At 35.4% G+C, this 17,507-nt stretch overlaps 1 protein-coding gene across 16 annotated transcripts in view; it reads right to left on the bottom strand.

Moving 5' to 3' along the window:
* Positions 1–2,493: 2,493 nt before the first annotated feature.
* IKZF1 (IKAROS family zinc finger 1) overlaps positions 2,494–17,507 on the bottom strand; it is a 96,106-nt gene continuing 81,092 nt past the window's right edge. For 5 of the 16 annotated variants that reach the window (XM_058181674.1, XM_058181679.1, XM_058181677.1 and 2 more), the window contains 4 exons: positions 15,291–15,458; positions 13,864–13,989; positions 8,845–8,979; positions 2,495–6,178 (listed from right to left, as the gene is read on the bottom strand). In XM_058181674.1, the coding sequence (XP_058037657.1) occupies positions 5,472–6,178; positions 8,845–8,979; positions 13,864–13,989; positions 15,291–15,458 (1,136 nt within the window). In that variant the 3' untranslated portion in view covers positions 2,495–5,471. Of the gene's footprint in view, positions 6,179–8,844; positions 8,980–9,523; positions 9,586–13,863; positions 13,990–15,290; positions 15,459–17,507 lie in introns of those variants that run through there. The other 11 variants (XM_058181685.1, XM_058181686.1, XM_058181682.1 and 8 more) reach the window with 7 other exon arrangements.

Below are 17,507 nucleotides of genomic sequence, written 5' to 3' on the forward strand. Positions count from 1 at the left end.
AATAAGTAGGATTAATTTCAACCTTATATAGGTAGCTACAATATTATTGAAATACTTGTGAGATAATAATACACCAAAATATTATAGGTGCTAAGAATGCCTCCCTGGAGACAGCATTTCAAAAGCTGTATCCCAAAACTAAAATCTATCCTGTTTCCATTTGCTTCTCTTAATTTTTTTCAATTTTTTTCCCCAATTCAGAGCTTGGAGGTTTTCTAGTCCAACTCTCTGCTCAAGCAAGGGACCCTTTACCATTTCAAATAAATGGCTCTCTGATCTTCTTAAAAACCTCCAATGATGAAGCAGCTACTAATTTAGTAATTTGTCAAAGAATGAAATAAGATTGGTTTCGCATGATCTGAAATCTGTGCTTCTAGTTATAACTTTATTTGTTTTTACTGTATGCAGATGTTTTTTTGATTATCTTTTCCAGTATCTTTCCAGGTATTGTTATTAGGTTGATTGGTCTGTAGTTTTCTGGGTCTGTTTCCCCCACTTTTTTGAAGATGGGAACCAAATAAGCTCTTTTCCAATCGTCTGGTAGTTCCCCGGTGGTCCACGATTTTTGAAAGATATGGTACAATGGTTCTGAGATAACCTCTTCTAGCTCTTTCAGAATTCTGGGATGTAATCAGTAAGGTCCCGGTGATTTATATTTGTCAAGATCAGACAGATTTGATAATGGCACCTGTAGAAGGTCTTTAAAGATGAACAAAGTTCCTGGGACAGATATGTATGGAATAAAATACGCTGTAAAACACTTTGATCTCAAATTCAGGATTTAAAAAAAAAAAAAAAAGCACCAGAATTCTAAGGTTGGACTTAACAGCAACTGACAATTAACTGGTATGTTCTATGATTTTTTTAGCCAGTATCCATTTTGAGATATTTTCAAAGGAAATAGAACTATAACACATTCTAGTAATCCAGTGAGAAAATGTGAGAAATACCAAGCCTTTCCTGATCTGAAAAGGTTATAGCTAATGCAGTTAGTTTAGCTACAAAATAGTCTTTAGGTATAAAACCTACCTAATTTTCCACAAGTTGATCCACCTGTATCACAGTGTGATTGTTCTAAGGGCTCCATTTGGATATGAATGAGTAAGACACTTCTGCCAGGGTAAAGACAGATATGTTGGCATAAATAGTGAGAAAAGCAATAATTTGTCCAGGCATAATATAAATTGTTAGGTTCCGTTTGCTCCATGGAGTCTATTTTAATTTCTTCCTATCCTGATAAAGCAGGAAATCTACACCTAAACTGATAGTGATCTAAGAATGACAATAAGCCCAAATGTTAGATAATCTACTTTACCCTCTTCTTGCTTAGATCTGAAAAAGTCATAGAACCATCTATATGTATTTACTGAGGATATGTTATGACATGTTCCATGACATAGCCATGACTATCAGTATAGGCATCCTTATCATCAGATATTATATGCAAAAGCTGCATGAGAAATCAGCTAAATCCTTAACCTGAACCAAAGCTCCAACATCAGGTGTGAATATTCAAAACTGCCCATAAGCCAGAAGTCTGGAGATGGATATGAAATTTTTAGGGGCCTATAGTCTCAGTGTCTTTCATCATTGGCTAAGGCCTGCTGAAAATATTAATTCAGTAGCATTTGAAATCCCAAGTTCCTTATGCTTTATGTAAATATCATAAGTTGTTTAGAATTGTTGCCTTTTTCACGCAGATTTACAAAGTATATTGCCTAGATACAATTGCAATCATATTATTTAGTATACTTTTTTCTTTTAAATGTATTATTTGATTATTAGGCTTCTTGTCTCCTATTGTTTACAAAAAGGCAATAGTAGCTTCTGACATCCACTATATTTTCAATTATTAGCTTTCTACGTGAATGTAATTCCTTACTTTGCTTCATGAAAACAAAACAGGATACTGATGAGCGGCTCATTAGTTTACCTTTACATTAGCTTAAATGTCAATTAAAGTTTTCTTGCAAGGCATGAGATATATATATATATATATATATATATATATATATATAATATATTTATATAATAATTGCCTCTTTCTTCTTAAATTAAGAGGAAACTGTTCTTAATAAAATAAAAAAGAGATGATAATGAATCTTATTGCAACAAAAAGCAGTAAAAGGATAAGGATGAATGCTGTGGGATCTGTGTTGAACAGGAGTAACTTTGATTTCTGTTCAAAACAGTTCAACAGTTAAACTGTAGTTCCACACTGCAATTTAAATAACACTGTTTTAATTACAAAAAGCTGTATTAGTCCTTTCACTACTTTTTGTTGATAGTTATTCTGTGAGACTCCTCTTTCAATGGGCATTTTGTGGCAGTGCCCATTATAATTTTACAAATATGCCAAAAATAACACTTTAATTCTTCTAACTACTTATAGAAACTGCAATTCTTCTCTGGCATTAAAAGACCATTGGGTAGTATTTGCTTTACAAATTGCTACCTTTTGTTTGTAATTTCCCCTTTCTTCCCTCCCTCAACACAGTTACATGTATACACACAGCCAGAATCTGAAAACTGTTCATCGTGCTATACTTTGTATTCCTTAGAAGAAATGTTCTGTATTGCAAAATGATTAATCTTTGCCTTCAGACAAAAGGTTACAGTTTTTATGAAATTCACTTCATTGTGTTTTAAATACATTGGTCAAAAAAAGTTATTAGGAGTACAGTATAAAACCACAGCAAAAATGTGTGTAATACAAATTTAAAAGTAAGTGCCAAAATAAAGCTGAAGTGTAAACTCTCAAAAGCATTAATCAGTTGCTATTTACAGAAGTGAGGCATTCTATCAAAAGAAATTAGTATCAATTTATCAAACTATACATAAAAATAAAAGCCGGGTCATTTATTTTCAAACAAAACAAGACTTATTTTGAACAGCAGTGTGGCAAATATGACAATTCCAACAATGGGCCTTGTCAGTACAGTGTAGATCACTAATATTATCCCTCCCTAAAGTATATTTGCTTCCAATATTAAAAAGAAAAAACTAGAACAAGAAACACCATAAACTCTGATCATACAATAGTTGACGCCTATTCAAAGGCAAAGTAAATTAATTTTAAATGTACTTATGTCTTGTGGACTAGAGAAGATAATATTTAAGATTACCTAATCATCACACTGATGTTCACCTACAAGTTGACCATTTTGTTCAGTGAATAGAGCCAAGCCTCAAATTCCAAGGAATGTGAACATAGATCAGTCTATGCATTTGGGAAAAATCAGTATGTGCAATGTAATGGGCAGCTTGTGCTTATGAAAAATGATGAATCGAAATGAAGGCTCAGCAATGAAAAGCCACTTGTAGAAATTACAAATTTAAAAGCCAAATATAGAAGAGACCAATTAGAAGGGGCAATAGTTAAAATGTTCACTAAAAATGTGTAGAGTATAACAAATGTTTGGTAAAATATGTCACGGAAGTGCATCAAAGTGTACCTGAAGTGGTTGTGACTCCCTATTCAACATATACCCCATGACAAACTTTATATAACATATGAACAATATTTCACTGTTATTAAATTGATCCATACAAAATTCTTCAAGTTGAAGAACAGAGACAAAACTATTATAAAAAGAAAAATGCACTCTAAGTGCAAACTGAACAAAGTATGGGGTTTGCAGGTAGGATTTAACTAACAGTGCAGTGGTACCTTGATACTTGACTGCTTCAAAATTCATTGAATTTGGTACTCAACACATTTTGATGGGAAAATGTTGTTTTGGTACTCATCATTTGTTTGGTGATCATCACACTGCAAACTGGGGGATAGCAGCAGAAAGAAAACATAAAGTCGGGAAAATTGCTGCAAAAGGAAGTGGGAGACAGCTGCAGAGGGCAGAAAGGAAGTCATCCACGCTGGGAAGGTCACTGATGTGGAAAAAAAGGAACAGATAAAAAGTCCTTCCCAGCCAAAAAAGAAGGTCATGGTAAGTTACATAATTTGTTTGATCCTCATCTTTTTAATACTCGTTGCACCTCCTGGAACCAATTAAGGATGAGTATCAAGGTACCTCTGTACTGAGTTTTTCAAAAGAATATCTTCTTCAAATAATCTCAACATTGTAGCTTTTCCTATTTTCTAATAGATGAAGCATTAAAACACAAAACAACAAAAAAGTGTATTGGTAGAGACTATCATCAGTTTTATAATAAGATGGGTCATTTATCAATAAGGTGCCAAATTGATCTATAAAAAAGATGTTATCCTAATTGGGCATGTTTTACATAAAAAAATTAGATATTTATGAACAGCCTTATGCAACTGAATCAAATGAAACCAAGCTACACTGAATATGTATAATTTGTTATATGTTATTTATCAATATTGATCCTCAACTAATAAGACTAAAAGCTACCAGCATCAATATTTAACTAAGTGAACATGAAATTTCACACAATGGCCCTAATGTCCTCCCTTCTTCTATGCCTAAAAGTTGCACAAGTGATGATGATGTGTGTTTAAGAAGAAGAAAAAAACATTGTTTAACAGCACTGTTATGTCCCTTCTCAGGGTTCCAAGTTGTTTTATAAACTCAATTGCATGAGAAACAGAATACTGCACTGCCATAAGGCAAGAACAGATAAAAATACAGCATATATGTAATTGTTTCAAATTATACAATAGGCTTTCTTTTATATTTCACCAGTTAGACTTTGCAATTGATTTACACTGAATCAGTTTAAGATTAGTTTGTAGTTGTACTAAAACTGAATCATTGGTCCCTGAAGATATTTTTACTTAAAAGATCTGCATTTGGGCAAAGCACTTCATGCCTTCACAAATTAATTGGTGCAGGTAGATTTTTCTTTGAATAACTCATGAAAATGATATCTACAATTAACACAATAGTCTTGGTGCTCTATTTTCAGAGCAACACAACTTTAAATTCCTCTGGCCATACTCCTATTAACTAAATCGTGGGATCGGAGCATTTAAATCTTATTGGTTAGAAAAAAATGTTTCTGTTGAGACAAAGAGTAGGTGGAAAAACGAGTGGTTTTAACCTGTTCTAAGTCTAGATTGTTGATTTAAGGAACCACCAAATTATTACAAAAAATTTATGGTGTAAAAAGTGTATTTTCAAAACATCTGCATAAAAATGTGCTAATTTTATCTTTCTACATTTCAGTCAGAGATGAGTGTGCACAATTAACAGCCTTAAATGGGAGGTGGGGCGGTGGGAGTGCACTTGCTAGCAAGAAAAAGGTTCTTTCACTTAACTAAAAAATTCTGTTTACTACACTAACATTTTTGGTTACCTACATTTGCAAAAAACCACTATTATCAATATAAATTTGTCTCATGTATGCATGCTACAAGAAGAGCACATTTCTGGCAGCCCAGCTTTCTGATATGTATTTTTATTGACTACTATCCTGGTCATTGTGTTTTTTCTTTTTCTTTATGGCTGCTGTTCATGTATCTCCAAATACTAAATACTGCAAAAGTTTTAATTCATGTGGAAGCGGTGTTCCCCTCGAGTTATGTGGGAAGAAAACTCATACCTATCCTGGCTGTGATAGCCACACATATTACACTCAAAAGGATTGCGGAACCCATGACAACCCATGTGGATGGTATACATTACATGGTCTAGAAAAAGAATTCTACAGTGTTCACATCTGTAGACTTTTACTTGCTCCCCATTGCCATTGATTACTTTGAAAACATCTTGGGAGCTGTCATTGCTTCCTCTTAGGACATCATACTGCCTATGTTCTTCTTTTATGGAGAGGCCATTCCGTGCATGAGGCACTATGTGGTTGGTTAGGTATATTAAACCACTACGTTCTTCATTATTGCTCTCGGTATCGGTGGAGTCTTGGCCGCTGTTGCTGGGTGAAGGGTCCCTTTCTGAAGAGATGGACTTGGCTTTAGAAAGTAGCAGTAAATTTTCCACTGCACTGTCCTGAGCTGCATGATTGGCTCGAGCATGGTTGTCTCCAAGGGGTTTGTGAAGCTGATACATTGGACTGATGACAGACACTCCTTCTGAGCCACCAGGGGGTGTCTGCACCAAAGGGCGCAAAGATTCTGCCCCTAGATAATTGATGGCATTATTAATAGCTTGGTCAATGACATGGGTTTGCATCATATCATTCTCCTTTTCATAATTGGTGGTTGCATCATAGGGAATATCAGATATACACTTCTCACCTGCAATCCAAAGTATATCAGAGTTAGGCTTGGTTTTGAAATATTTTTCAAAACATCAGGCCTGATCAATAAGAGCTGATAATTACACTGGGAAAATATGAATAATCCGCACACAAAGATAGTAAATTGAGAAGATGTGCACAAAGGCAAAGATTCTATAATGAAATATTTCTAATATATTTTAGCAGAATCTCTGTTTGAAATTCAATTGAATTTGCCAATTTTCTGACATGTTTATGAGTATTATTTTGTTTGATTATTATAAGTCACCATTTGAAGCCTTCCTTCCTTCCTCCCTCCCTTCCTCCCTGAATAATGTAGGTGCCTTTGAATTTTTTAAATTCTTCTTATTAGGAGACAAAACCTGATCTTTTGGAGTGTGGGCCTTCACACACTGCACCATACCTGTGAGCTGTCAGAATTATCATCCACTGGGAAAAGAGATTCTTTTTTGTGGCCAAAGCAGAATTGTGGTTACCAAATATCTGAGTAATTTTATTTTATTTTGATAAAACCATCATCTTTTTAGGGCCTACATCTAAGTCTTTCTTAAATTCTTGCTGTCATTATTGTTATCTTCTTACACCACACTGTAAATAACTGACAGGAAACACTATTCTTCTAAGTCTTCATAGCTGGCAAGATTTCTTATTATGACAATAAGGAAGTGAGAGCATGAAAATTGCATCTTCCTCTAGTCCCATGCCAGGGCTAATCCATAACCAAAAGTGTTCTTCTCAGTTATTAAACATCCTTGTTTGTTCCATATTAATAGATGTTATATTCTGGAAAAATGTATGGCACTTTATTTAGATAATGTTTCTGAATTTAAGAAAGTATGTAAGTGTTTTTTTTATCTACAATGTAAGATCATCTGATGAGGCTGCCTTTATTACAAAAGTTTCTGGGCAAAAATAGAGAACACTATTGTCACATCTCCTGAATGCCAAGCCAATGCTTCTGGAAATATCATTCTCTTCAAAAATTAGTAATGCTGTTATTCCTGTAGCCTGCAATTATGCTCTGCAAGACTAAGAGTTTTATGAGATCATTTTTGTTGTATATCTGAATTACTATTGAAGTGGGATTAAGTTAACATTATAGTGATAAATTTTGTATAGTTTTCATGCTGTTTCAGAAGCACTGATAAGAAGCTAGACAGTGGTGGGTTTCAAATTTTTTTACTACTCTTCTGTGGGTGTGGCTTGGTGGATGTGACATGGCTTGGTGGGTGTGGCATGGCTTGGTGGGTGTGGCTTGGTGGGCATGGCAGGGGAAGGATACTGTAAAATCTCCATTCCCACCTCACTCTAGGGGAAGGATACTGTAAAGTCTCCATTTCCTCCTAATCAGCTAGGACTTGGGAGGCAGAGAATAGATGGGGGCGGGACCAGTCAGAATTTTTACTACCGGTTCTCTGAACTACTCAAAATTTCTGCTACTGGTTCTCCAGAACTGGTCAGAATTTGTTGAAACCCACCTCAGAAGCTAGGTATAGTTAACTGGGTGAATAATTTTCAAACGTTAGTAAAAATTCTGCATATACACGATTACCTTGTGTACTAAACACTATAGGTATTGTTCATTCCATTTCTATGCAACATTATAAAACTTAAGACATTTATGTCGGTAAACTTTAGATATAATCAGTAGACTTCATTCAAAAGCTAAATTTTCTCAATACCATATGTTGCTATTAATTAATTTTCTCCTTTTAGTTGAGATTAGATAATGTTGAATCAATCAGAATAAGCACTGGACCAGTAGAGTTACTTTAAACTAAAGCCCATGCTGGACTTCCATTAAAAAAGGGGGAGATTATAAGAGACATAGGAGAAAACTATCAAATCAGAAAAAATGTCTTTGCCCAAGTCAGAAGGCCTTACTACTCATTCAATTACTCTAGTATTCTCAGAGAGACAGAATACTTCAAATTTCTCAGAAGTACAATTTTAGGAATGCTGAATCCATGACTCTTCAAGGTGCTGAATTAACTTCAGTCAATACCAGTTGCCAAGGCAGGAATGGTGGGTAGTTGTTCTATTTGAAAAGACATAAGATTCAATTTTGGTAAATAATTGATTCCATGTCAGATTAGGTCAATTGCTAAGGACGACAAAGTGCAGAGTTTTTGCACTCCAGAGATTCCCAAGTACAGATATCATTTTTCCATCTTACATATTTTTCCCTATGTGCGAAGCTTCATACTGGAGGTGGTTGGTTAATCAAGTTCAATACTGCCTCCCTCCCATGTGTCCTGCACACTTCTTTGCCATCTTTGTCTCTAAGATTGTTAATTTTTTTTTTTGCTTTTTTATGTTCTAAGTCACTCAGAGTTGTTGGATACAAGATGGGTGGCATATAAATTTAATAAATAAATAAGCAGATAAACAAACAAACAAACAAACAAATAAATAAACAAGCTATTTTTATGTTCATGCTATCTACTTCCCTCACAGGCCAAATCAGTTGCAGGGGCAAAACACTTTCTGGACACTTTCAATCTGATCCAAAATCTTTGCAAATTTTTTACTTGACCACTACTAAGAAAAGCTTGGAATCCACATTTTTGGTTAATTGTTTTGCTCTTTCTATTGTTTTACAGCAATACAATTAAAACTAAAGAATCCAACCAGGAAAAAGAGGGAGCAACATTTAGTTCTTACCAACAAATTTCTGAGGCAGAGAACTCTTACGTTTGGCGACGTTACTTGCTAGTCTGTCCAGCATAAGGGAGCGCTCTGATCCCATCTTACACAGGTCTTCAGCCATTTCACTTTGGCTGGTTTCCTCTTTCATGACTGGAAAAAAAGTGTTAAAGGACACCAGATGTTTTAAGGAACACTTATTTCCAAGTTTTTCTGAAACTCTGCTGGCAATCAGGTTTTAAAGCTGAAGCAGCAACAAAAAGAAAGGTAGTTTGGTGTATCAGATAACTAAATCCTCTAATACAGAGATAGATGCAAAATCCAACTACCCATTGTCATGTTTAATGCAAAAGAATATGAAATGTATTAAATATATGGACATAATTATATGAATAATTCCTACTTTAATTTGAATTAAGATACAGTTCAGCTTAGATTTACTTTTTCCTTCTGGTTTCATCCATTTCTTTGTCCCATCTACCTTTTAAAACAAAGCCCTTCTCTGAAAAACAAATCAAAGTAACAAAAGTGCAGCATAGTTTGTGACAGTGGTAACCAGTGACTTTGTGAGTGGGCACAGCTGCTATTAAAAAACATCATATAAAAGACATGCATAGAGCAAAAGTATGGAGGAAGGAAATGTGATAACTCCCTCTTTCTTCTCTCTTGGGCTCCAGGAAGGAGTAACAAGTCCTACCTAATAATCAAGCGAAATAGGATGTTTTCTCTTTAACCAAGAGGTCTTAGTGTGCATGTTTCCTGGAGAAATAGAGAAAAATATTTCATTGAATTCTAGTGCAGAGCCTCATTAAGGAAGACCACCTCACTTTGCTATGAAAAATATTTATTTTTCTCTAGCTATGTTCCTAAGAAATGAGGAAGTTGTAGAATAACTCTAGAGATGTTATTCTAAGCTTCCTTGTTTTTTCGCTAGAGTATGCTAGAGGTGGCTTGTGAAACTCCAGGTTTGAGTTTGAAGTGAAGATCAATCAGAAGATCTAATATAAATTAAAAGAAGCAATGATCTTTTTAATAATTTTCTACTTCCCCCTTTCACTCCCATAACAGTTTCTGATCCTTCAAGTTGTAAAGCTGTAAAGCAGTTAAAAAGCTCTGTCCATAGACAGAAGAAAAACAGAAGTTCATTTTTTTGTTTCTTTAATACAAACCATTTGTTTTGTATATTTGCAAAGGAGATACTTACTGCAGTTTACACAATCCATTATTCTTATTATGGTTACCTGGTGGTATTCACATACTACTCCTACTCTACCATTCATATTTCCTGTTCTGTGTTGAAATTGATTGTTCTTGTGCAAAATAATGGCTTTGCATCATCCCAAATCCTAATATTTTCTATTTTCTACTTGGTTATAAATCACTAGCTATCTATTAAAGGATTGTCCTGAATCACTGTTCATTCCACTGAGCTTTTTAAAGGTGTGACTTACGTCAACTGATTCCAAATTATTTTCAAACTTTTTGTGCAATTACTGCATTATTGGATCTCTACAAAGTATTTCCAATCATCTATACTGAATTAGAAGTACAAATTTGTGTGAAAAATGTAGCCTAATTTTGTCTGGTTTTTTTTCTGTTGTGATACTCTGATTTATGAGTCATCTTGACCAGTTAATAGATATGGTGAGTTCAAAAACCTGCATATTTGGGATTATTTTGATTGGTCACAATACACACAATACACTCCATATATAAATATGTAGGTCTTGACATATTCGGGTCTTTTCCCGTGTAAGATTGAGAGTATCTTGGCGACGATGTGACCCTAGTGAAGGTCACATTCCCAGAACTCAGGATGTTTCCACACAGCCCATTAACCAGGTCATTACAACACAAAAGACTAGGACCACACCCACACAGGATGCTACGAAACAGCCGACCAATCTGCAAACACCACTCCATCTACCAATCAAGATGCAACCACACAGCCAACCAACCCGCTCACAGCAACATGCCCCATCTCCCCACCAGTATTTACAGAGAGACGGCAGCTCCGACCATGCTTTTCTCACACAAGCACGAAGCCGAAAGCACCAGCCTGAAGATGATGAGTTGCCAAGATACCCTCAACCTTACATGGGAAAAGATCCAAATATGCAAGACCTACATACCTATACCCATGAAAACCTACGAAAATTATATATATATATATATATATATATATATATATATATATATATATATATATATATATATATATATATATATATATATATATATATGTCTTTGGTTATTCGGGTTTTCTCCCGCGTAAAATTAGAAGTGTCTTGGTGATGTTTCGACGAAGTCTCATTCCTCATCTTCAGGCTTCAGCTTCGTGCTTCTGGGAGCAATGTGTGATTGCAGCTGTTTCTTCCTTTTTAACTGCTAGTGGGGGTTTGAACTGATTGGGTGGGAGCTTGGCTGTGCTCTGGTTGGATGGGGGGGTTTTTGTGCTCTGATTGGCTGGGGGTGTGTCCTGTTTGGGTGGGGGCTTGGTTGTGCTCAGATTAGTCTGAGTTGCAGGGGGCTTTGAGCTGGTGAGCTGCACTGCTGCTATTTGGCTTCGTGTTCGTGGTCGTGCTACATCTTCGTAGCGGGTGTCACCCAATCAGTTCAAATCCCCACAAGCAGTTAAAAAGGAAGAATCACACATTGCTCCCAGAAGCACGAAGCTGAAGCCTGAAGATGACGAATGAGACTTCGTCGAAACGTCGCCAAGACACTTCTAATTTTACGTGGGAGAAAACCCGAATAACCAAAGACCTACATACAAACACCTGCGAAAACCTCAGAAAACAAATATATATATATATATATATATATATATATATATATATATTGTTTTTGAAATAAAAATTTAGCACACAGTCTCATAGATGCTCACTATGCTCACAATCTAGAAACAAAAGTAACCCTTTGTGAAAATCAATTTTCTGTATTTAAAAATTCCCCACTTAGCAAAAACGGAAAGGTCTCACAACATCAACTGTCAGGAGCATCCTAGCTGCTTTCCAGCATTACTTTGATAGACATTAACTTTAGATTATCTGAAAAGCAGAGAGCCTTGGTGGTGCAGTGGTTAGAATGCAGTACTACAGGCTAACTCACTGCTCACTGCAAGAATTCGATTCTGAATGGTTCCAGGTTGACTCAGACTTCCATCCTTCTAAAATTGGTAAAATGAGATTGTTGGAGGCAGTATGTTGACTCTCTGGACTGCCTAGAGAGGGCTCTAAAGCACTATGAAGCAGTATATAAGTGCTGTTGCTATTGTCCAAAAAACATTAAATGTGGCATCTGCATATAAGACCTAAAGCAATATAACCTAGTGATGTGATAATCTGCAGAAATATTTTCAGGACTTTCACCTGATATAACCATCATATCCTGTGCTATTATATATCCCAACTGAGCTGATCATCTATTTCTAGACTGAAGGGGTCCTAGTGCCTCCCACATGATGGATCAGCCTACTTGAAAGCTAAGTTAGCACAGGCTTTGGTATTGTTACAAAGTGAAAACTACAGGACTCTGAACACTACTCATATTTATGGTGCTGATAACTGAAGTAGTTGATGCAGTTGGGAATTATATTATTTTCATTGAGTTACTTCTGCTTTGTGAATTGCTATTTACTTCTTTATTTATTTGGTTTTTTTTTTGAGATTTGATAATTTTTATTGTAGTCTGCCATGAATCATATAATTTGCTAGCAGAAATATAATTATGAGCAAGCAAATCGTTAAAATGCATTGACAGAATCGAAACAATTTTAATTCTTTTTCATCATACACAGTAATAGGTATATCAAAAATGCTTTATGTAGTCTTGTTACAGGGACTCAACACAGTTGAGAAAGAACCTTACTTATCACATAGTGCTTGATAACATAACATAATAACAGAGTTGGAAGGGACCTTGGAGGTCTTCTAGTCCAACCCTCTGCCTAGGCAGGAAACCCTACGCCATTTCAGACAAATGGCTATCCAACATTTTCTTAAAAATTTCCAGTACCTAGCATTGATGGCAATGCTCGGTACTGTGTTTCCAGTAATCTAAAGTAAACTGTCCCAATATAAAATGAATGTGTGCTTTTTAAAAAAGTGTATAAGAAGACTTGTATATCATTCATATCTAATACACTCCAATATTCAATTAGAATGCAACTGAAGTGCTCATAACCTACAATTACCTAAAGTTTAAGAAAAGTTTTCATCTGTTTCTCTATGCACATTAATGCATGTCCATATTTTACTGTGCATTCAGCAAAGATGGAATAAGCATGAATTGTCCCCTTCCTTTCAAATGAATGGCTGCATTCATTTGTGTATGCGTGTGTGTTTGTACCTTATAATATACAATCACTGAAATGGTTGATTAACAAGTGCTGAAACAGGAACAGGAGAAAGAATGTTTCTTCTAAAATAATTTCCATCTCAAAGAACTTTTTTTTTCTTGGAAGATAAAAGAATTGTATCTCATGTTTGAAAGTTTCCCAGATATTCCTACTTCATATTTCACTTCATGCCTCTGATATTGAAAGAGTTAGGGAAGTATTCAGTACTGCAACGAGTGGGGGGAAAAGGAGAAATGCTGATTGAGAAAGGCAGGGAAGATAGATGACCACGCTATTGAACCTGCAGACAGAGAGATGAAATAGCTTCTTGTTGCTTTGGCAGTAAAATCACCTATAAAATTCTATGAAAAGGTGTAGCTGTTTGAAAGTAAGCAAAGGAAAGAAAATAGGCAGCAGAAAAGTAGCCATTCAAAGATAAGGCAAAGAAAACAGGAGGGAATCACTTGCTCAACTTCAACTGAGAAATAGTAACCAGACAAGAGGCAATAGGTATTTCTCACATTCAATCTCTTTGCCTTTGGAATTCGGTCAATCCCTTCCACCCTGAACTTATCAATGCTTTCTGCAGCGCCTAAAAACATTAGTGCTCCAAGAGAGCACTGGACTACTCATAGAGTTGAGCCTTATAATTTTATCTTATTATGAAGCTAATCTTGCCTTTTGCTTTGTATTCTTACCCGGATAGAGGCCACCTGAAAGATTCATGGTTTGTAAATAGTTGTGGCAGCGCTCCTTATGTTCTTCCAAAGAGCTTCGCTGCTTATAACTCCGACCACAATATCCACATTTATGAGGTTTGCCAACTGCAGGGGGAAATGGAATTTATTGTAGAAACTCAAAGAGATCTGGGATAATATAGTCCAGATAATGTGAATCAAATATGTACAAACAGCCAGAGTCAACAGCCATCCTGAAGAATGCAAAGGATAATTTTTACTGCAATTTTTGGGGTATGTAATTCGGTCATGTTGTAATGAAAACAGGCCTATCGACTCAAAATATTTGGGGAAAAAGTGCCACTAATAAGAGGAAAAAATTGTCAAATTAGAATTTGGTCAACTCTGGTTTGAAGGATTGAATTTAATACAAATAAATTTAATAATGAATCAAACCTGCCTGATTTTTAAAATCATTTAAAAAAGTTATTTTGCATCTTTTCTACAAGAAAAGCTATAAACAAGAAATTTTGAGTTGAAAACTATTTAAATGACAAGTCTCAAAGTTGCATTCTATGCAGGTAATATTAACTGCTTATATCTAATAGTGAATAAATTTTAGCTGCTAATTTTGTCCAATATTGCTTCTATCTTTATAAAACAGATTTATCTAGGATGGTTTTTTTAAAGTTATCAAATAAACCCATGTTCCCATAACTGAATAACAGCATACCAGAGTTGGAAGGGACTTTGGAGGTCTTCTAGTCCAACCCCTTACTTATGCAGGAGACCCTATACCATGTCAGACTAATGGCTGTCTAATTTTGTTTTAAAAACCTTTAGTGTTGGAGCATCCACAACTTCTGCAGGCTCGTTGTTTTCATATATATATGCTTTCCATATATATATATATATATATATATATATATATATATATATATATATATATATATATATATATATATATATATATATATATATATGGAACAACCTATACCTTATAAGTTGGGCTCATCTATGGAACTGTTGGCCTTATGTAATAAGTTTTCAAATTTATGATTCATTAGTTTTACAGTGCTAATACATGGTCAAGCATTTATTAAAAATAATAAATAGTTCTGAATCAAATATATAGTTTGCTTATATGCTTGACAAGTCACAGACAGGCAAAAGATCATGAGAAAAAAGTATATGGGCTGCTGGGCTGCATACAAACTGATAGGAAATACGCTTTTCCAAGTCTGTTATTCTGTTCTGTTCTGTGCAAGCCTATCAGAAAATTTAACTGAAATGCAACTAATCAAATGTCTAGTAGGCCCTTGGTTTCAGCTGAGGTTAGAAGAAACCTGAACTAAATTAGCATTAATCTCAAATCATTTTGTAGATATAATTTGGTTTGGCCAAATAGCAAGCAAAACCTTTCTAGAATTTTCTACCATGGAACCTACCGGAATGGGTCCTCAGATGGCCCGTAAGAGCATCTCTACGACGGCAAGCATAGTTACACAAGTGGCACTTGAAGGGCTTTTCGCCGGAGTGTAACTTTATGTGGCGGAGAAGGTTGCCCTTTTGAGTAAAGGATGCCCCACACTGATTACACTGGAAGGGGCGTTCGCCTACAGGGAGAATGAGAGGGAAAAATACGTGAGAACAAAACTCTTACAAGGTAATAGGAGGATGATTTCAGTGAGAAAGTTGTTTTCCAACTGGCGCTCTGTGACTTCCACCAGCTGCAGGTTTGATATAACATGAGCCTTTCAAACTAAACCTGCCAGTTCCTTAATGCTTCACTGGCTGGGTCAATTTGATCTGAAAATCTAATTTTTTTTCTAAATCAGAATGGCACATCACAATGCAAATTCAAACTCATTTAAATAAAGTGACTGCAACATTTTGTGTTGAAGAGCCACTCTTCCTGATCAGCAGTTTTGGAATAAACCAATATCCAATTTTGCATGTTGTGGCATTTGGTGGGTTTTTTTAATGTGGCTTTTTTCAAAGGGTCTTTAAAATATGCCACTGAAGCAGCAAAATAAAAAGGAAACTCATTAAAAATGCATTTCAGGATCACAAGTTCATTTCAGCGTTACATTCTTATATTTAAATGAAAGGCACTTCATTATAACAGTTATAATAACTTCTTTTCATTTACATTTTCCCTGTATTTTCCCTTTCAATTTCTTCTCCATTACCTGACTGTCCCTAAGCAGCCAAATCAGGAAAGAGACAGAAAAGTGTGGGGGCAGATGGGCGAGTGAAAGGGTGGGGAAGGGTGGAGTGGGATGGACTAAAAAAAGGAAGTTAAGACAGAGCAAAGGAGACAGCATCTTCCATACAGAACTCCTAACTCTCATTGCTGATATATTATATCAGAGATGGACTGCCGGCTTGTTTGTTTTTGTTTTTGTTTGTGTTGCTTTGCTCTGCTTCTTTTGGTTTTGGTTTTTTAAAAAAACAGTCCAGAGTAATTAATGTCTGATTCACATTTTAGGATTTATACATGGAATTGTTTTATTGTTAAAAGTATATTTTGAAGAGAATAGGCTCTTTTGGTTAGACCATATTTTACCAGCATTGCCAATCAACCTTGAGCATTTTAAGAAACCAATATGCTAATTACAGTTTGGTAATATTTACATATTAATCACAATTCAAGATAGATGCCTTGCTAGATACTAAAGGAAGCTAGAAAACACTGTCTTGCAGTTAATCAACCACTCCTGCTTATCTATAACAATTCTCCTGTATTCTTTATTTTGCTAACATGCCAGTTCTAAAGTAACTTCAACAAAGGTAAATTTCATTTTCCCTCTTGGCCAGTTTAAATTTGTTCTCTCTACATTTTATTAGCCAAATCTGATCAACAGTAGATCAACAGGAATCACATTTCTTTTCCCTTCTCCCATATCCTTTGTGTAGTCTCATAGTAATTCAGCTATTATGTAGCAGAAGAATTTAGTGAGGTGCTGTAATAAAATGTGTGGATGACCTTGAGGAACAAAGGGAAGAGTTGCTGCCTAGGAACCAATCAGACAAGAGAGACCAGTGCCATATGGTCAGAGAAAGAAGGACTCCTCCTAATGGATCAAGCAGTTAAAAATGGTGACAGGAAGTTTGTACTTTCAGATTTGCATGTTTCTGTTAATATACCCGCACAATAAAGTTGAACTAACTCATCCAGTCTTATTTCCTGTCTGGTTTACCTGCGAGAGCTGACACTAATCTTGCAAATCTGAAAGTACAAACTTCCTGCCACCACTTTTAACATCTTGATGCATTAGAGCAGGTCTTTCCTAAGTTTCTTTCTCTGACTGCCCTGCCTCTCTTGTCCGATTGTTTCCTAGGCAGCATCCCTTCCCCATCCCTTCCCCCATAAGTTCATTTACATTACAGGTGCCCCTATCATACCACGGCCTAACACACTTTCTCTTCTTTATCAATCATTACTCCTGCCCAACATTACAGGTGTCTATTAAATGCTGAAACATGCCCTTTTGATATAAACACTTAGATCCTGTCTAATAAAGGTAAGAGATCCAATGAGCCATCGATCTGCATCTAAATAGATCCAAAAAGGGATCATTTCCATAATCCTTCCTAATTACTATTTTAAAAAATTTTCTAACTGAGAAATTACTAGATATTTCTAGATATGTTCATTTTAA

The sequence above is a fragment of the Ahaetulla prasina genome, chromosome 4 (genome assembly GCF_028640845.1).
Source record: "Ahaetulla prasina isolate Xishuangbanna chromosome 4, ASM2864084v1, whole genome shotgun sequence".
In the NCBI taxonomy this organism is placed as follows: domain Eukaryota; kingdom Metazoa; phylum Chordata; class Lepidosauria; order Squamata; family Colubridae; genus Ahaetulla; species Ahaetulla prasina.